The sequence below is a fragment of the Chlorocebus sabaeus genome, chromosome 24, assembly GCF_047675955.1.
Source record: "Chlorocebus sabaeus isolate Y175 chromosome 24, mChlSab1.0.hap1, whole genome shotgun sequence".
Taxonomy (NCBI): domain Eukaryota; kingdom Metazoa; phylum Chordata; class Mammalia; order Primates; family Cercopithecidae; genus Chlorocebus; species Chlorocebus sabaeus.
Genome location: NC_132927.1, coordinates 21,647,293 through 21,669,268, shown reverse-complemented (window position 1 = coordinate 21,669,268; position 21,976 = coordinate 21,647,293). Strand labels below are relative to the sequence as shown.

Sequence of the window (21,976 nt, the reverse complement as noted above, 5' to 3'; positions counted from 1 at the left end):
CTAAAGACCTCATGATTATAGACACAAAAATACTCAAATAATTTTAGTAAATTAAACCCAGTAATATATTAAAAATATGACACATCATCATCACCAAGTGGGGCTAATCCAAGGAATACAAGTTACCATTTTTAACATTTAACATAATTCACAACAGCAGCCATAAACAAGGATGAGTTCATGTCCTTTGTAGGGACATGAATGAAGGTGGAAACCATCATTCTGAGCCAACTATTGCAAGGACAGAAAACCAAACACTGCATGTTCTCACTTATAGGTAGGAATTGAACAATGAGAACACTTGGGCACAGGATGGGGAACATCACACACCAGGGCCTGCTGTGGGGTGGGAGGAAGGGGGAGGGACAGCATTAGGGGATATACCTAATGTAAACGACGAGTTAATGGGTGCAGCACACCAACATGGCACATGTATCCATATGTATCAAAGCTGCATGTTGTGCACATGTACCCTAGAACTTGAAGTATAATAATAAAAAAATAGTAATTCACAATAGTAACAAAATAAAAAAAGAATTATCTTAATAGATGCTGGAAGGGCATTTGAGAAAAATTCAACACCCATTCATGATTAAAAACTCACAAACTAGAAGGGAACTTCATTAATTTGATAAAGAGCTTTCTATGATACCTACAGCTAATATCATACGCAATGGAGAAATGCTGAACATTTTGTCCCAAAGACCAGGAATAAGGTAAAGATGTCTGTTATTACTTCTATTTAATATTAGATTTGATATTCTAACCAGTACAGTATTAAGGTAGGAAAAATAAATCAGAAGCATACAGATTTGAAAGAAGGAAATAAAATACAAGAAGATCCTGGAGAATCATGTGCTGACAGAAAGTAAATGGATGGGGCATGTTGTAAAAGCATAGCAGCCAACCTGAAGGAACTCCTAAAGCTAGAACCATTTGAAGAGGGAAATAATGGCAGTATTCGATTATACCCCACAGAATAAAATAGAAATCCATTAGTCTTCACGAATATAAATGAATATTTGCATAAACAAACATACGAAGGAAATGGAACAGTTTTTCTGTAAAGAAAAAAAAAATCAACCAATGAATGTAGAAGAAATCAAGAAAACAGATCATTATTAGGCAAAAAACCATGTACTAATTGCTATAGGCAAAATCTCTCAGTGGTGGATAAAACTAGTGGGCTATGTATGATGAGAAATAGGATATTTACACAGTCTCAAAGTTTCCAAAGATATATATTAATTACAAAGGGAAAAACAGTACAGTGCCTAGCAGAAACCACCATAAGCTAATAATCAAAGTTAATGTTATCAGTAGTAAGACATAACAACATTATGTACCTTGTGATGTAATACAGTGAAAACGGTACAACATCACTTCTGTGGTGTTCTTGCATAACTTCCATCTAATTGTGAGAAAATATCAGATAAACCCAACTTGAGAAATATCTATGAAATAAGTGTTTGGAAAAGGCCTCCCACACAGTATGCTCTAAATAGATATTAAGAAAGCATTTTTTAATGGGTTCCAAAAAACATTTTTTGACCAAGATATCTGATCCAGGATCTTATGAGATTATATAATATCAAGGTAGAAAAACTGCCAATTCTTATTTAGTAGGTCTGGAAGGAGCATAACATTTTGCATTTCTGGCTGGGTACGGTGGCTCATGTCTGTAATCCTAGCACTTCTGGAGGCCGAGGTGGGTGGATCACCTGAGGTCGGGAGTTCAAGACCAGTCTGGCCAACATGGTGAAATCCTGTCTCTACTAAAAATACAAAAATTAGCGGGGTGTGGTGGCACACACCTGTAGTCCCGGCTACTTAGGAGACAGGAGAATCACTTGAACCCAGGAGGTGGAGGTTGTAGTGAGCTGAGATCTTGCTGTTGCACTCCAGCCTGGGCGACAGAGTAAGACTCTGTCTCAAAAAAAAATAATAAAAAAAAAAAAAACAAAAAAAAACAAAAAAAAAAGGCCAGGCGCGGTGGCTTAACGCCTGTAATCCCAGCACTTTGGGAGGCCAAGGCAGGCAGATCACGAGGTCAGGAGATCGAGACCATCCTGGCTAACACAGTGAAACCCCGTCTCTACTAAAAATACAAAAAATCAAAAAAAAAAAAAAAAAAATTAGCCAGGCATGGTGGCAGGCGCCTGTAGTCCCAGCTACTTGGGAGGCTGGGGCAGGAGAATGGCGTGAACTGGGAGGCGGAGCTTGCCGTAAGTGGAGATCGCGCCGTTGCACTCCAGCCTGGGCAACAGAGCAATACTCTGTCTCCAAAAAAAAAAAAAAAAAAAAAAATTGCATTTCTAAAAAGCTCCTAGGTGATGCCAATGTGGCTGTTTTGTGGGCTGTACTTAAAATATCAAGGTCCCAAAGCATATATTTTCACATACATCTTTATTTTTTATAAAAGTCATTATTTTAGTTTATGAAATATTTCAAAGATATACAAATACAGAAAATATGAGAGATACCTATGAGATACCTATGTATACTATGAATTCTATGTATTCGTGTAATTTTTCAATAGAGTTTTTTTGGTTTTCTTTTTTTTGTTTTTGTTTTGCTCTGTTTTGTTTTGTTTTGTTTTGAGACACTGTCTTGTTCTGTCGCCCAGGCTGGAGTGCAATGGAGCGATCTCAGCTCACTGCAACCTCCACCTCCTGGATTCAAACGATTCTCCTGCCTCAGCCTCCCGAGTACCTGGGATTACAGGGGTGCGCCACCATGCCCAGCTAATATTTTGTATTTTTAGTAGAGACGGGGTTTCTCCATGTTGCCTAGGCTGGTCTGGAACTTCTGAGCTCAGGCAATCAGTCCACCTTAGCCTCCCAAAGTGCTAGGATTACAGGTGCATACCACTGCACCCGACCAATAGTGTTTAAAATATATTTAAAGCCAGATGTGGTGGCTCATGCCTGTAATCTCGGCAGTTTGGAAAGCTAAGGTGGGCGGATCCCTCAAGCCCAGGAGTTTGAGTCCATCCTGGGCAACATGGTGAAGCCCAATCTCCAAAAACAAACAAACATATATATATATATGTTTTTATATATATATGTGTTTATATATATATGTGTGTGTGTGTTTATATATATATATAAGCCAGGCATGTTGGTGTGCACCTGTGGTCCCAGCTACTCCAGTGGCTGAAACAGAAGGATTGCTTGAACCCAGGAGGTCAAAGCTGTGCTGAGATGTGATCACACCACTGTACTCCAGCCTGGGCAACCTTGTCTCAAAAATAAAGTAAAATAAAATAAAATAAAATATATTTAAAAACAGAATAAAGAGGTCATAGTAATAATTTTAAAATAAGCAAATTTTAATAGACTTTGTCATCACTAGACTGGCCCTATAAGAAATACCCAAATGGGCCCTAAACATGGAAACAAAGGTTGATATTTGCTATCATAAGAACATAAGAAAGTATAAAACTCACAGGTCATATAAAGCAATCATATAAAGGAGGAAGAGAAAGGAATCAAATGGCAACAAGACAGAATTCCACTAAACCACAAAAAAAGAGAAAAAGAAAGAAACAAATAATTTATAAAACAGGTAGATAACACTTAACAATGTGACAGGAACAAAATCTCACATATCAATATTAACCTTGTATGAAAATGGATTAAATGATCTACTTAAAAGTTACAGATTGGCAAACTGGATAAAAAACATGATCCAACTATATGCTGCTTATAAAAAACTCACCCCAACTGAAGATACATATAGACTAAAATTAAAGGGGTACAAAAAGATATTCTACGCTGGGCATGGTGGCTCACGCCTGTAATCCCAGCACTTTGGGAGGCTGAGGCAGACGGATCACGAGGTCAGGAGTTTAAGACCAGCCTGGCCAACAGAGTGAAACCCCGCCTCTACTGCAAATACAAAACTTACCTGGGCATGGTGGCGTGTGCATATAGTCCCAGCTACTAGGGAGGCTGAGGCAGGAGAATTGCTTGAACCTGGGAAGTGGAGGTTGCAGTGAACTGAGATCGTGCCACTGCACTCCAGCTTGGGCAACAGAGTGAGACATCGTCTCAAAAAAAAAGAAAAAAAAGAAAAAATTCTACACAAATGGAAGCCAAAAGTGATCAGGTGTAGCTATGCTTACACCAGATAACACAACCTTCAAATCAAAAACAGTAAAAAAAAAAAAAAAAAAAAAAAAGACAAAGGTCATTATATAATGACAAGGGATGAATTCAGCAAGAAGCTATAAGAATCCCAAATACATATGCATCCAACACTGGATCACCCAGATTCATAAAACAAATATTTACTAGACCTAAAGAAAGAGACAGCAAAACAATCCTGTTTTGATTGTGGACTTCAACATTCTACTCACAGAACTAGGCAGATTATTGGGACAGAAAATTAACAAAGAAACACTGAACTTAAATTGGACTTTGGACCAAATGGACTTAACAAACATTTACAGAACATTCAACCCCAAAACTGCAGAATATACATCTTTCTCATCAGCACATGGAACATTCTTCAACACAGACCATATGTTAGGTCACATATAAGTCTCAACAAATTTTTAAAAACTGAAAACAAATCAAATATCTTCTTAGACCACAACGGAATAAAACTAGAAATCAATACCAAGAGGAAATTTAGAAACTATACAAATACATGGAAATTAAACAACATATTCCTGAATGATCATAGAGTCATGACAAAAATTTAAAACATTTTTTGAAGTAAATGAAAACGGAAACACAACATACCAAAACCTGTGGGATACAGCAAAATCAGTGTTAAGGGGGAAGTTTATAGCGTTAAATGCCTACATGAAAAAAGTAGAAAGCACTTTGTGAGGCTGAGACAGGAGGACTGCTTGAGCCCAAGAATTTGAGGCTGCAGTGGGCTATGATGATGCCACTACATTTCACCCTACGCAACAGAGTGAGACCCTGTCTCTCTCTCTCTCTCTCTATTAAAAAAAAAAAAAAAAAAAGTAAAATGATCACAACTTAACATCACATTTCAAGAAACTAGAAAAACTATAACAAACCAAACCCCCAAGGTTAGCCAAAGAAAATAAGTAACAAAGATCAGATGAGAACTAAATGAAATAACCCCCCTATTCCCCAAAATACAAAGCATCAATGAATTGAAAAACTGGTTCTTCAAAAAGACAAAATAAATCGCTAGCTAGCTTAAGAAAGAAGATCCAAATAAACAAACTCAGAAAGGAGACATTACAACTGATACGACAGAAAAAACAAGGGATCATCAGAGACTATTATGAGCAACTACACTTCCACAAACTAGAAAACCTAGTTTGTGGAATTCCTGGAAACATACACCCTCCCAAGATTGAACCAGGAAGAAACGGAAATCCTGAACAGACCAATGAGTAGTGAGAATGAATCAGTAAGCAAAAAAAACCCCACAGGACAAGATGGGTTCACAGTCAAATTCTACCAAATGTACAAAAATAAATAAATAAATAAATAAAACAAAAACTTATACCAATCATCCTGAAACTTTCCAAAAATTGGACGGGGAATCTGCCCTAAATTACTCTATGAGGCCAGTATCACCCTGATACCAAAACAAGGCAAAGACACAACAAAAGACAAAAGCTATAGACTAACATTCCTTATAAATATAGATGTAAAAATCCTCAACAAAATACTAGCAACAACAGCACATCAAAAAGATAAAATATCAGGATCAACTGAGTTTTATACCAGAGATGCAAGGACGGTTCAACACACGGAATTAAAAAAATATGATATATCACACAAACATAGCTAAGGACAAAAACCATATGATTATCTCAAAGGAAGCAGAAAAAGCATTTGATAAAATTCATCATCACTTCATGATAAAAATCCTCAACAAACTAGGCACAGAAGGAACATACCTCAACATAATAAAGGCCATATACAATAAACCCACAGCCAACATCATACTAAACAGGAGAAAGTTGACAGCATTCCAAGAACTGGAACAAGTCAAAGATGCCCACTTTCACCACTTCTATTCAACCTAGTACTGTAAGTCCTAGATAAAGTAATCATGCAAGAGAAAAAAATAAAAGGCACCCGAACTGCAAAAGTTAAATTATCCCTGTTTGCTGATGATATGATCTTATATCTAGAGAACCCCAAAGACTTCACCAAAAGACTCTTAGATTTGATAAACGACTTCAGTGAAATGTCAAGATACAAAATCAACTTTAAAGAAATCAACAGCATTTCTATATACCAATAAGGAATAAGCTGAGAAACAAATCAAGAAGGCAATCCCACTTATAATAGCTAAAAAAGAAATAAAATACCTAGGAGTATATTTTTAACCAAGGAGGTAAAAGATATCTACAAGGAAAACTAAAAAACACTGACAAAAGAAGTTGTAGATGACACAAACAAATGGAAAAACATCCCAGGTTCATGGATCAGAATAATTAAAATGACCATCCTGCCAAAAGCAGTCTACAGTTTCAATGCAATCCCTATCAAAATACCAGTATCATTTATCACAGACTTACAAAAAACAATCCTAAAACTCGTGGCTCACTGAACCTTTTTTTGGAACAAAAAAATAGCCCAAGTAGGCAAAGCAATCTTTTTTTTTTTTTTTTTTTGAGATGCAGTCTCACTCTTGTTACCCAGGCTGGAATGCAATGGCACGATCTCAGCTCACTGCAACCTCCACTTCCTGGATTCAAGCAATTCTCCTGCCTCAGCCTCCTGAGTGGCTGGGATTATAGGCACCCTCCACCATGCCTGGCTAATTTTTTGTAGTTTTAGTAGAGACAGGGTTTCATTATGTTGGCCAGGCTGGTCTCAAAACTCCTGACTTCGAGATCCGCCCGCCTCAGCCTCCCAAAGTGCTGGGATTACAGGTGTGAGCCATGGCGTCCAGCCAGTCAAAGCAATTTTAAGCAAAACCAACAATGCTACAGGCATCACATTACCTGGCTTCAAATTACACTATAAGGCTGTAAAACCGAAACAACATGGTACTGGTCTAAAAACAGACACATACATTAATGCAACAGAATAGAGAACCCAGAAATGAAGCCACATATCTACAACCAACTGATCTTTGACAAAGCTGCCAAGAACATACATGGAGGAAAGAGCACTCTTTTCAAAAATGGTGCTGGAAAAATTATATTGCCATATGCAGAATGAAACAATATCTCTCACCTTACATAAAAATCAACTAAATGGATTAAAGACTTAAATTTGGGACCTACGTTTATAAAAATACAAGAAGAAAACCTAGGCAGTACTCTTCTAAACACTAGTCTAGGTAAATAATTCATGACTAAAACCTCAAAAGCACAGGTAACAAAAACCACCAGGCCTCGCTAATTTTTGTATTGTTTTGGTAGAGACAGGGTTTTGCCATGTTGCCCAGGCTGATCTTGAACTCCTGAGCTCAAACAATTCTGCCTGCCTCAGCCTCCCAAAGTGCTTGGATTACAGGTGTGAGCCACCATGCCTGGCCTTCCAAATCCTTGTAATACTTTCATTTTCTTAAGTTTTTTTTTTTCCCCCTTTAACCTTAATTATGTATTACTTTACAACTAGGGGAAAAAGAAAGGCTACAAATTTTTAAAAAATTAATTTTTGGACAACTGTGTCCAAAATAGGCCTAACATCGACAAGTTCAATAACACTAAAGCATTGCTAATGTCTAGTGCAAATAAAAGCAAGTTGCTGTAAATATATAATTGCCTTATTAAATCTAATTACCTCACACTTTCTGGATCCTAACTAAACTTTCAAAACTCCATTAAATTTTGGCAAATACCCCTGGGGTAGTTTATGAAAACATCCAAATGAGACTACTATCACTAGGGAGTAATTTATCTAATGATGAGGACTATCATATCATCTTACCTTTCAGCTAAATTGAAAGCATCTCTAGAAACAGATGATGATCTTGTATTTCCAACACTGCCAGTATGAGATCGTCTTCCTTTTGCTGAAGGAGTATCTAATGGTATGTCCCCCAAACCCTGCAAGTAAATACAAAATTAGTATGATACAAATTTTAAAACTAGTAGTGAAATAACTTACACAATGTAATTTTCAAAGTAGCCATCATTGATTTTTTAAGATGGAAAGTATTTTAATAATCTGGTATGTTTATGCTTTAAAGAGTATGAGATACATAAAACACCTTGTAATTAGCAGTAAATTAACAAAATATGTGACGAATGGGAAAATATATATTGACTTATAAAAAACGAGTTAAAAACTAAAAATCAATATGCTATATTTTGGGCTGGGTGTGGTGGCTCATGCCAGCACTTTGGAAGGCTGAGGCAGGTGGATCATCTGAGGTCAGGAGTTAGATACCAGCCTAGTCAACATAGGGAAACCCTGTCTCTACTAAAAGTACAAAAATGAGTTGGGCATGGTGGTATAATCCCAGCTACTCAAGAGGCTGAGGCAGGAGAATCCCTTGAACCTGGAGGCAGAGGTTGCATTGAGCTAAGATCGCGCCACTGCACTCCAGCCTGAGCAACAGAGCATGACTCTGTTTTAAAAAAATAAATAAAAATAAAATAATAATATGCTGTATTTTGTAACTACTCTTTTTGAAGTTTAAAATCTATGTAGAACATATGAACACAGTCCATAAACACTGAACACTGTTGTTCCTATGCAACATTAGGAGTGTGAGAATAAACATTTTGATGAGAACTATTTAAAACCTTTCCTGCACTGGAAAGACTCACAGATACAATCTGCTTTGTTTTAGTCAGATTTTTTTTTTGCATGGTTATATTAATAAGTTCTAATATGAACTAAGCTGAAATCTTCAAGTTCAATGGGCAGAAAAAAAATGCTCTAAAATGTCTACTGCTACATATCTTTTTAATATTATTCCTTCATAAGTGAATCCTTAGCCCAAGGCCATCAGAGAAAAATGACATAAATTACAATAGAAAAATTTTACTTTATTAAACATATTTTTAAAACAATATATAAATAGATTACTTTTTATATTTTCTTTCACTTGGTATTCTCTGAGTCACTCATTTCACAGACATTACTGAATTCCCATTATTTACCAAGACGATAAGACATGGCATGGCTAGGCGCGTTGGCTCACGCCTGTAATCCCAGTACTTTGAGAGGCTGATGCAGGCAAATAACCTGAGGTCAGGAGTTCAAGACCAGCCTGGCCAACATGGCGAAAACCCCGTCTCTACTAAAAAATATAAAAAATTAGCTGGGCATGGTGGCGGGTGCCTGTAATCCCAGCTACTTGAGAGGTTGAGGCAGGAGAATCGCTTGAACTCGAGAGGTAGAGGTTGCAGTGAGTTGAGATCATGCCACTGCACTCTAGCCTGGTGACAGAGCAAGACTCTGTCTCAAAAAAACAAAAACAAAAACAAAGACATGGCACTTACCCTCAAGGAGCTCCCTATAAATGTTCTGCAGTGTGGTAATAGCTCTAATAGTGGAACATACAAGGTAAATAAAGCAGGGACTAAGCATGGTAAACATTTATTATCCTCATTTTATAAAGTGAGAATTCTAGTTAGAGAAATGAAGAGGCATGCGTAAGTTACACAGTTGCTAACTGTTAGAGCTGCGATTCAAACCCATGTCTTGTTAACTCCAATAAGCCAAACTATATTCTACCAAACATCAAGCTTCTGTTCAATAAACATTTACTTCCAAGGCTTGACAATATGTATGTCTACTTAGTATTCTAGTTGTTGAAATGCTATTGCAGATATAGTCCAAATGATTAACAGAGAAATAATCAAATAAATAATTATTCCTATCCTTTACCTGGATGTAAAAACAAGCTTTGCTGGTGAAACCCCGTCTCTACTAAAAAATACAAAAAACTAGCTGGGGGAGGTGGCGGGTGCCTGTAGTCCCAGCTACTCGGGAGGCTGAGGCAGGAGAATGACGTAAACCCGGGAGGCGGAGCTTGCAGTGAGCTGAGATCCGGCCACTGCACTCCAGCCCGGGCGACAGAGCGAGACTCCGTCTCAAAAAATAAATAAATAAATAAATAAACAAACAAACAAACAAACAAACAAGCTTTGCTTATAAAGTTGTTTATAAAACAAACTTTTTCCACATACCTTTTGCTGTAAGTTTCTAACAGAGTCCTTAATATATGGCAAATCTTTAGATGGAACATACTTTTCAAGCATTTTTTCAAAGTTAGGATGACACATCATGAAGAACAGCATCTTTCGACCATAGTACCTATGAGTATTTGAAAAATAGGCATACTACTTTTTAGACATTAACAAGCTCAGTTTCTGACCTGAGATGCATTGTTTTCAATAGGAAAAAAAAAAAAAAAAAACTATCAAACATCAAGATTACCATCCCTATTTTAAGTAACCACCAAAATATAGATATCCTAACTGTATAGATGCCCTAGAGGGTAAAGATGGTCCCCAATTTACAATGGTTTGACTTATAATTTTTCAACTTTATAATACTGTGAAAGAGATATGATTCTGTGGAAACCATACTTCAAATTTTGATTTTTTCCATGGCTAGTCATATGCAGTATGACACTTGGACGCTGGGCAGCAGCAGTGAGCTACAGCTCCCAGTCAGCCATGTGATCACCATACTCTACAATGTACTGTGTTGCCAGATGATTCTGTCCAAGCGTAGACTAATGTAAATGTTCTCAGCATGTTTAAGGTAAGGCTTGGCTATGTTATGATGCTTGGTAGGTTAGATGTATTAAATACACTGTTGGCTTCTGATAATTCCTATTGATGATGGGTTGTGGGGATATAACCTCATTGTAAGTTAAGAAGCATCTGTGACCAGGCGCAGTGGCTCAGCCTGTAATCCCAGCACTTTGGGAGGCCGAGGCGGGTGGATCACAAGGTCAGGAGTCCGAGATCAGCCTGGCCAACATGGTGAAACTCCATCTCTACTAAAAAAATACAAAAATTAGCCGGATCTGGTGGCACACTCAGGTAATCCCAGCTGAGGATTTAGGAGGCTATTTAGGAGGCTGAGGCAGGAGAATCATTTGAATCCAGGAGGTGGAGTTACAGTGAGCCGAGATCACGCCACTGCACTCCAGCCTGGGCAATAGAGAGAGACTCCTTCTCAAAAAAAAAAAAAAAAAGGCATCTGTTGGGATGCTCCCATAATCCCCTTTTAAAGTCACTGTCTTCAAATCCTTCTGCCATGTGTTAGATGGAGAAACAAAAGCTCTGATTCTATTTTTCAGGCACCCCAAGGTCCATATCAATGCTGGTGTTTGGAAGAACTGTGAAGTTTGTCTCTGTCGTGGGCTCCTTGCCCACTGACCATTTGCTGTCCACCTACTGGACAGATGTTCTGGCCTGAGTCAACCCTCCCTAGGTCCTGTATTTCTCACTCTGTTTTTCCCTAGCCAAAACTTACCAGGGTTCCGATTCTTCAAAATCCTATTCTTTACCACTGAAAATACACCCAAGGTTCGTTGATAAATTGTGGCTGATTTGTTAATAAAGGTAATAATCTCAAAAACTACGTTTTTATATTTATATGAATTTTAAAATAATCATCTTAGCATAATACTTTAAGCCCAATGATTCTAATGGTGGAAATGCATACTGGAGATGTATGGAAGTGCATACTGGAGATATTTTAGCACACAGATGTCTTATACTACTTCAAAATAGTACCACACTATTCATCTTCAAGGAGGCCAGGCCCTAAAATAAATTAGTTAGACTTTTACTCACAACTTGGAATACATGGCACAAAAGGAACCAGAGAAGAGGCTGGGCGTGATGGCTCATGCCTGTAATCCCAGCACTTTGGGAGGCCAAGGCAGGCAGATCACTTGAGGCCAGGAGTTAGAGACCAGCCTGGCCAACACGGCGAAACCCCGTCTCTACTAAAAATAGAAACATTAGCCAGGCGTGGTGGCACATGCTTGTAATCCCAGCTACTCAGGAGGCTGAGGCACGAGAATTGCTTGAACCTGGGAGGTGGAGGCTGCAGTGAACCGAGATCGCACCACTGCACTCCAGCCTGGGTAACAGAGTCTTGGAAAAAATAATAATAATAATAAAGGAACGAGAAAAAGGCAGGCTGTTGTGGGGTTTTGTGGATGGGGGGATACAGGATGATCTTAAGACCACCTGTCTTGACCAGGTGCAGTGGCTTACACCTATAATCCCAGCACTTTGAGAGGACAAGGTGGGTGGACTGCTTGAGCCCAAGAGTTCAAGACCAGCTTCAGCAACACGGCAAAACCCCATCTCTACAAAAACTACAAAACTTAGCCAGGCATGGTGGCATGTGCCTGTAGTCCCAGCTACTCAGGAGGCTGAGGTGGGAGGATCACTTGAGCTCAAGAGGCTGAGGTAGCAGTGAGTTGAGATTATACCACTGAACTCCATCCTGGGCTACAGAGCAAGACCCTGTCTCCAAAAAGAAAAAGATCACATATCTCAACCTGACCCCTTCAAATGTAATGAAATTGCAGAAAGAGAAGTGAGGTCAGAGAATCAATATTACCTTTCTCCAAAACCAGAATAAGGTCTCTATCCAGATAAGTAGCTCCTAATCAGTTATATTTTCAAGAGCAATTCTAATGTTTAGCCTGGAATGTTAAGCACTCTATTATATGGGCCCAATGGTCTATTACGCGGTCTATTATACGGGCCCAAAGTCTATTATACGGGCCCAATGACATGAGAAAGGCTAAAACACACAAGTAAGTGGAGACCAGGGACACAAAATGTGAGAAATGCAAAACTCGAAAATTAATTGTAACCATTTTATAATTTTAAATAAGAATCTAAGAAATGACAAAATGGGCTAGAAAGAATTACTATGCCATTAAGGAAAGGTTAAGTAAAGAAGCACACAAGATGGACATTAAGAAATCTTTTTTTTTTTTTTCTTAACAAGGTAGAGAGGGAGAAAAGAACATCTTTTGTTCCTGACTAGCCTATCATGATCTAACCCTCTTGAATTTTTTTGAATATTAATGTGATATGTGGAACTTTAAAATGGTTCCCCAAAGAGGTCCTGCTTCAATCCCTAAAATTTGTGAATATAAGATATCGCTCCCAAGATTATGTTATATCACATAACACAGTTAACCTTAAAGTAATGACATGATCTGGTGGAATTAATCTAATAAAATGAGCCCTTAAAAGCAGAGAGCTTTCTGGCCGGGTACAGTGGCTCACACCTATAATCCCAGCACTTTGGGAGGCCAAGGCAGGCGGATCACGAGGTCAGGAGATCGAGACCATCCTGGCTAACACGGTGAAACCCCATGTCTACCAAAAATACAAAAAATTAACCAGGTGTGGTGGCAGGCGCCTGTAGTCCCAGCTACTCGGGAGGTTGAGGCAGGAGAATCGCTTGAACCCAGAAGGTGGAGCTTGCAGTGAGGCAAGATCATGCCACTGCACTCCAACCTGGGCAACAGAGCAAGACTCTGTCTCAAAAAAAAAAAAAAAAAAAAAAAAGCAGAGAGCTTTCTTTCTGCGACTGGTAGAAAAAGAGGAAGTCTAAAAGATCCTATGAAGGGGAGCTCAACTTGTTATTGCTGGCTTTAAAACAGAGGAGGGCTGCATGCAAAGAAATGTGAGTAGTGTTAAGAAGCTGAGCAAGGATCCTCGCTGACAGCCAGCAAGGAAATGCAGACCTCAGTCTTTTTTTTTTTTTTTTTTTGAGAAGTTTGTCTCTGTCCTGGGCTCCTTGCCCATTGACCATTTGCTGTCCACCTACTGGCCAGATGTTCTGGCCCGAGTCAACCCTCTGTCTCACTCTGTCGCCCAAGATGGAGTAAAATAGTGTGATCTCAACTCACTGCAACCTCCATTTCCCGAGTTCAAGCAATTCTCCTGCTTCGGCCTCCTGAGTAGCTGGGATTATAGGCACACGCCACCACGCCCAGCTAATTTTTGTATTTTTAACAGAGATGGGGTTTCATCATGTTGTTCAGGCTGGTCTCGAACTCCTGACCTCAGCTCCTCCACCCGACTCCACCTCCCAAAGTGCTGGGATTATAGGTGTGAGCCACCATGCCCAGCTGATCTTAGTCTTATAACCACAAGGAATTGAATTTGGCAAAGCCCAGCACGATCACCTTGATTTTGACCTTCTGAAACCATAGGCAGTGAAGTGAGGTGAGCCATGCCAGACTTCTAACCTAAAGAACTGTAAGCCAAAAAACGTGGGTTACCTTAAGCTCCTACATTTGTGTTAAACTTCACACAGCAATGGAAAACTAATATATTTACTTTCTGTATTATCTTTAGGTATAATGAGTTCCATAATATTAACTCCAGATACCTAAAGTAACGAACATCTTTGTCCTAAAATGTTAAACATTTTATATACTTCTTCACTTTAATCTTTATGACTCAGATTCTTTTAAAAAATTATTATTATTAATGAATTTTTTTGGGGGGGGATGGAGTCTCGCTCTGTCTCTAGGCTGGAGTGCAGTGGCTGAAGAGATTCTCCTGCCTCAGCCTCCCGAGTAGCTGGGACTACAGGCAAGTGCCGCCACGTCCAGCTAATTTTTGTATTTTTAGTAGAGATGGGGTTTCACCATGTTGGCCAGAATGGTCTCAATCGCTTGACCTTGTGAGTCACCTGCCTTGGCCTCCCAAAGTACTGGGATTACAGGTGTGAGCCACCACAACTGGCCTTTTTTTTTGAGATGGAGTCTGGCTCTGTTTCTCAGGCTGGAGTGCAGTGGCACAATCTCAGCTCACTGCAACCTCCGCCTCCCAGGTTCATGTGATTCTCCTGCCTCAGCCTCCTGGGTAGCTGGGATTACAGGCATGTGCCACCATGCCTGGCTAATTTTTATATTTTCAGTAGAGGCAGGGTTTTGCCATGTTCGTGGGCTGGTCTCAAACTCCTGATCTCAGGTGATCTAGCCACCTCCGCCTCCCAAAGTGCTGGGATTACAGGCATGAGCCACCACACCCAGCCATATATCATTACTATAAAAAGTTTAGATTTTATATGGAACATTACTGGTCACCTAGTCCACCCTTCCTAATTGTATAGACATGGAAACAGAGACTAACAGAAATTAAGTAACTTGCTTAAGGACAAACAATGATGGGGACTAGAAATTTAACATAAGCATTTGACTATATCCAAAATTTTTGTCACCACCACAGCCATTATACCATCCACATCTTAATTATTGTGCTGTCTTTCTCTGACGGTTCTTAAACTTCATAAAATTGTTTTTCCAGTACAACCATCAGAAATTCGTGTAGTTTCCAGACTGCAGATATCTCACGTTTTGTGGAATAATATATTGTTATGCATAATCCTGTATTTTTCTTTTTTCTTTTTTTTTTTTTGAGACAGAGTCTCGCTCTGTTGCCCAGGCTGGAGTGCAATGGCGCAATCTCAGCTCACTACAACATTCGCCTCCCGGGTTCAAGCAATTCTCCTGCCTCAGCCTCCCGAGTAGCTGAGATTACAGGTGCCTGCCACCACGCCCGGCTAATTTTATTGTATTTTCAGTAGAGACGGGGTTTCCCCATGTTGGCCAGGCTGGTCTTGAACTCCTGACCTCGTGATCCGCCCACCTCGGCCTTCCAAAGTGCTGGGATTACAGGCGTGAGTCACCACGCCCAGCCCTATTCCTGCATTTTTCATGTGTACCTATTTCCTTGATTTTACCTGATTGCTTGGAAAATATATCATTTTCCCCTAAATGCATTACCTTACATTTGCCCATAATGAAGTTCTTCTGCCACTTTTCTGCCCACTCATACAGTCTTGTGCCGTTTTCATGAAGTTCATCCCTGTGACTTGGCATCTCACTACCCAGAAGTATGTAGTGTCATCTGTAAATTTGGAGAATTCACTGTGCACTCCCTCAAGAGTATTTACAATCTGGTTAAATAAGACCATCCCCCAGCACCAATCCCTGGGGACCCCACTTCTCCATTTAGAAAATGTTCATTCTTTTTTAAACTTTCTTTCCTTTCCTACTTGTAAGCCCTTATTAATAATAGATTTAGCCAACATTAGCAGATATTCACCTGGTTTCTTGTGAACTGTCTTGAGCAAACTTAGCAGCAGCTGGTAATATACGTTCAGCCATATCCTTTGTTGCAGATAAAATACGTTCTGGTTCCATAAATTCCAATACATCTGATAAATGCTGGGCTGTACACCTTCTTACAGCAATGTGTAAATGGCTACAAGGAGATATGATCAATTAATACAGAGTTGTTATATCAATTAATACAGAGTTGTTATATAAACTATACTCCAAAGATCTATGGATCTATGGTTTTTGTTTGTTTGTTTGTTTCGTTTTGGTTTTGTTTTTTGGGACAGTGTCGTGCTCTGTCATTGAGGCTGGAATGCAGTGATGCAATCATGGCTTACTGCAGCTTCGACCTCCTGGGTTCAAGTGATCCTCCTGCCTCAGCCTCCCAAGTAGCTCAGGCCACAGGCATGTGCCACCACACCCAGTTAATTTGATTTTATTTTTAGTACAGACGAGGTCTCACTATGTTGCCCAGGCTGGTCTCGAACTTCTGGGCTCAAGGGATCTTCTCACCTTGGCCTCCCAAAGTGCTGGGATTACAGGTGTGAGCCACCACCTGAGGCCAAAGATCAATCCTAAAGTTAAATGATTTAACAGCTCCTCAACAATCATCCTGTGAGTCTAAAATGTCAAATTATTTGCATTACTTATCCCTTCCTCAAAAGTTAAAAGTAAAATAAAACAGACATTTAGTTATAGCTCTATGAATGTAAATAACATTATTGGAATAACAACAGGGTAACGTTATTACAATAACTTTTATTGAGCTTAAAGTAGATCTACCATTTGATCTAGCAATCCCACTACTTGGTATCTACCCAAACGAAAAGAAGTCATTATGTGAAAAAGATACTTGCACATATATGTTTATAGCAACAAAATTCAAAATTACAAAGATGTAGAACCAACGTAAGTGCCCACGGACTAATCAGTGGATAAAGAAAATGATGTATATATATATATATGTACATACATATATAAAAAAATACTACCCAGCCATTAAAATGAATTAAATAGTATCTTTTGCAGAAACTTGTATGGAGCTGGAGGCCATTATTCTAAGTGAAATAACACAAGAGTAAAACACCAAAAACTGTTATGTTCTCACCTATAAGTGGCAGCTAAGTTATGAGTATGCAAAGCCATACAGGGTGATATATATAATGAACTATATATAATGAACTTTAAAGAAAGAAGGAGAGCAGGAGGGGGTGAGGCATAAAAACTACACATTAGGTACAATGTACACTACTCAAGTGATGGGTACACAAAAATCTCAGAATTCACTATTACACAATTCACCCATGTAACAAAAAAACCACTTGTACCCCAAAAGCTACTGAAATAAAAATTAATAAAAAAATAATAATAATTGTAAGGCTCCTAAAGCCAAATTGCCTAGATGATTCTGTGTGGCAGACATTTTGCTAGGTGCCCGAGGGACACAAGAAGTATACATATTCTATGAGAAAAATAGTAACAACATTATTCTTTTCATATTCAGCATGTAGTATAAAGTTTATCTCATAGGAACTTTTTAATAAATGTTTTTTGACCAATATAATACTAAGATTTGCTTGTTTCTTTTCTACACTCCTGATTGCAACATTTCATTTTTAGTTTAAAGACATTTCAAGGTCATTTTGAACATTACCTTTGTCCACCATTGATAAGAGAAACAACTGCACGTGCAGGAGTTACATTATTAACCATAGCTCTCAATGCTTTGTCAACATCTTCTCTTATAAATGTATTTGATTCACCAGCCTTCTGCAACAAAACTTTTACTGTGGTATCTAGCTCTTGATCCATGCTCTTTTTCAAATAAGTGAAAAGATCACTTAAACAGACTACGGCAGCACGAGAAACTCCAGAACGTAAATTTTTCACCTAAAAAAAAAATTCAAAATGTACATTTTGCTGATATTCTGCAAGAAAATCACTAGGAAAGGAATTTTACAATTTTTTTTTTTTTTTTTTTTTTTGAGTTAGAGTCTCGCTCTGTCGACTAGGCTGGAGTGCAGTAGCGTGATTTCAGCTCACCGCAACTTCTGCCTCTCAGGTCCAAGCAATTTTCATGCCTCAGCCACTTGAGTAGCTGGGATTACAGGTGCACACCACCATGCCCAGCTAATTTTTGTATTTTTAGTCCAAATGGGGTTTTGCCATGTTGGGCAAGCTGGTCTTGAACTCCTGGCTTCAAGTAACATATCTTAAGCTGGGCGTGGTGGCTTACACCTGTAATCCCAGCACTTTGGGAGGCCAAGGTGGGTGGATCACCAGGTCAGGAGATCAAGACCAGCCTGGCTAACATGGTCAAACCACATCTCTACCCAAAATACAAAAATTAGCCAGGCGTGGTGGCATGTGCCTGTAATCCCAGCTACTTGGGAGACTGAGGCAGGAGAATCTCTTGAGATCGCACCACTGCACTCCAGCCTGGGCGACAAAGCAAGACTCCATTTCAAAAACAAACAAAACCCCACATGTTGATATATATTATCTTTAGTCTTAAGAATCAACACCTATTAAGTTTCTCTTAATGTTGCAAATTAAGACATGGACTAGTTTAATTAAATACGAGCCTTTTATATCATATGGTATAGAGTTGTTTAAACATTTTAAAGGTCAAATAAACAGCATATTTATCCTTTGTTATTCTAACAATCCTTAACTCATCTGAAAAATAAGTTTACCTCTTGAACAACTGCAAAATTTGTTTCATGCAACTTTGTGTTCAGTATCTCAGAATGAAAAGCAGCTAAGCATCTAATAAAATTCAGTCCCTCAATTTTCTTCTCCCTATGGGAAAAAGAAATGACAAGATCATTCGTTAGATGGGACTCAACTGGAACAGGATCACAAATGTCTTCTTTTCTGTGTATGGAATATTGCCAAGGAAGAGGTTCAGAAAGGTGAGAAAGGTTCAGGTGAAAAGTCTGAGTTTAGCAGAGGTTGGTTCATGAGGTTGAGGGAAAGAAGCCATCTCCATAATACAAAAGTGTAATGTGGGCTGGGCGCGGTGGCTCACACCTGTAATACCAGCACTTTGGGAGGCCGAGGTGGGCGGATCAAGAGGTCAGGAGTTCGAGACCAGCCTGGCCAACATGGTGAAACCCCATCTCTACTAAAAATACAAAAATTAGCTGGGCGTGGTGGTGGACACCTGTAATTCCAGCTACTCAGGAGGCTGAGGCAGGAGAATCACTTGAACCTGGGAGGTGGAGGTTGCAGTGAGCCAAGATCACACCACTGCACTCCAGCCTGGGTGACAGGGCAAGACTCCGTCTCAAAGAGAAAAAAAAAAATAAAAGTGCAATGTGAAGCAGTAGGTGCTAATGTAGAAGCTGCAGCAAGTTATCCAGAAGATCTAGGTAAGGTAATAGATGCACGTAGCTACACAAAACAACAGATATTCAATGTAAATGAAACAGCCTCCTATTAGAAGATGCCATCTAGGACTTTCAAAATCAGTATGATTCTTAGGTGCTAAATTTTCAGAATTGAAGTTACATTAGCATGCATGAAAACAACATTAATATCCTTGTACATCTCCATCAGAGCTCATGAGTGACCAAGTACATTGTCAACGAGCAGTAATATTTGCTATGATTGCTAAAATTACCACAGCCAGCCACTACCACCCTGATCAGTCAGCACCATCTACATCAAGGTAAGATCCTCCACTAGCAAAAAGATTACAACTCACTTAGGGTTCAGGTGATCAGTAGTAGCCATTAAGTATTTTTTAATTAAGGCATTTTTTTTTAGGCATAATACTACTGTGCACTTATTAGACTACATTATAGTGTAAACATATCTTTTAGATTTAAAAGATTATAATTATATTAACTTATACAATCTATAACTGTGTACCTTATATAATAATATAGATATAATTGTAGATTTGTGTATTTCTCCTTAAATTTCTATTAGTTTTTTCCTTCATGTATTCTGAAGCATTCATATGTGCGCTCTCTCTCTCTCTCTCTCTCTCTCTCTATATATATATGTGTATGTGTATGTGTATGTGTGTGTGTTAGGACTGATACGTCTTCTTGATGAACAGACCCTTTTATGATTTAACAATAGGCCTGGTTAGCTGGTCCTTCATCATCTGTCCCTTGGTAATAAAGAGTTACAATATTTGGTAAGGATTTAAATTTTTTTCCCTAGTGTTCTAGAGAGCTACCAAACTGCTTTCTGTGAGGAAGTCCCATGGTCTGGTTTATATCTTAACAGTATCAACAGCTATTATATGAGATGGAATAATAATACAAGCATGGAAGCCAGTGATGAAACTACGATAGCCATGTGGGAGACAACTACGGCATGAACTAGAGGGATGGCAGCAGAGATTGAAGTAGGTAATTGGTTTCAGGATATGTTCTGAAAATATAAGAATTGATGGAATGTAAATAAATGAGAAGCCAGGTGCAGTGGCTCACGCCTATAATCCTAACACTTTGGGAGGCTGAGGCGGGCAGATTGCGTGAGCCCAGTATTTCGAGACCAGCTTGGGTGAAACTCTGTCTCTACAAACAATACAAAAATTAGCCAGGCATGATGGTGTGCAACTTTAGTGTCAGCTACTTGTGTGGCTGATGTGGGACGATTACCTGAGCCCACAGAGGTCAATGTTGCAGTAAGCTGTGATCATGCCACCGCACTTCAGCCTGGGTGACACAGTGAGACTCTGTCTCAAACAAACAAACACAAAAAAAGAAGTCAATCCTGACTTGGAATGAACAACCAAATGTGTATGGAAGGGCCGTTAACTAAGACAGTGAACACTGAGGGAGAAGTATATTTCGGATTAGGAAGAAGGGAAATAAGTTCTGTGTTAAGAATTTTATCTCTATGTTCTTATGCTATATTAGGAATCAGTCTGTAGTTTTCCTGTCTTTGTATGGTTTTGGTATCAGAGTAATGGTGGCCTCAATCAATGAGATGAGAACTTCATCTTATTCAATGTTCTAGAAGTATATGTAGAAATAGTATCTTCGTAAAAAGTTTGGGATAAACTATCAGAAACTGAAGGTTTCTTTGTGGACATTTTTTTGTTTTTTCAGAGGGAGTCTTGCTATGTCACCCAGGCTGGAGTGCAGTGGCACAATCTTGGCTCACTGCAACTACCGCCTCCTGGGTTCAAGCGATTCTCCTGCCTCAGCCTCCAGAATACCTGGGATTACAGGTGTACACCACCATGGCTGGCTAATTTTTGTATTTTTAGTAGAGACTAGGTTTCACATGTTGGCCAGGTGGTCTCGAACTCCTGACCTCAAGTGATCTGTCCGCCTCAGCCTCCCAAAGTGCTAGGATTACAGGCATGAGCCACCACTCCTGGCCTCTTTGCAGGAAAATTTAAACAAAAATTCGATTTCATTAATAGATACTGGGTTATACAAGTTATTATTATATTTTTTTTGAGACAGAGTCTTGCTCTGTTGCCCAGGCTGGAGTACAGTGGTGCAATCTCAGCTCACTGCAACCTTCTCCTCCTAGGTCCAAGCAATTCTTGTGCCTCAGCCTCCTGAATAGCTGGGATTACAGGCATGCACTGCCACATGTGGCTAATTTTTGTATTTTTAGTAGAGATGGGGTTTCACCATGTTAGCCGGGCTGGTCTTGAACTCCTGGCCTCAAGTGATCCGCCTGCCTTGGCCTCCAAAAGTGCTGGAATTACAGGCGTGAGCCACCGTGGCCGGTCACAAGTTATCTAATTCTTTATGAATGAGTTTTGGTAATTTGTGTCTTTCAGTCCATTTCACCTAAGTTGTTGAATTTTGGGGCATCATGCTGTTTATCATATTTCTATATTATCTGTTTAACAGCTGTATGATCAGTAGTGATGTTTCTTCTTTCATTCTTGATGTTAGCAATTTTTCTCTTCTTTTTCTTGGTCAATCTGACAAGAGGCTTATCCATTTTATTGATCTTCTCC

The 21,976-nt window shown here is 39.1% G+C and overlaps 1 protein-coding gene across 6 annotated transcripts in view; it reads right to left on the bottom strand.

Annotated features, from left to right (window-relative positions):
• Window positions 1-21,976, bottom strand: part of TOGARAM1 (TOG array regulator of axonemal microtubules 1) — a 115,022-nt gene that overhangs the window by 14,606 nt on the left and 78,440 nt on the right. For 5 of the 6 annotated variants that reach the window (XM_073010956.1, XM_073010955.1, XM_073010953.1 and 2 more), the window contains 5 exons: window positions 18,729-18,834; window positions 17,687-17,922; window positions 16,019-16,177; window positions 10,097-10,223; window positions 7,884-8,002 (listed from right to left, as the gene is read on the bottom strand). In XM_073010956.1, the coding sequence (XP_072867057.1) occupies window positions 7,884-8,002; window positions 10,097-10,223; window positions 16,019-16,177; window positions 17,687-17,922; window positions 18,729-18,834 (747 nt within the window). Of the gene's footprint in view, window positions 1-7,883; window positions 8,003-10,096; window positions 10,224-15,651; window positions 15,821-16,018; window positions 16,178-17,686; window positions 17,923-18,728; window positions 18,835-21,976 lie in introns of those variants that run through there. The other variant, XM_073010957.1, reaches the window with a different exon arrangement.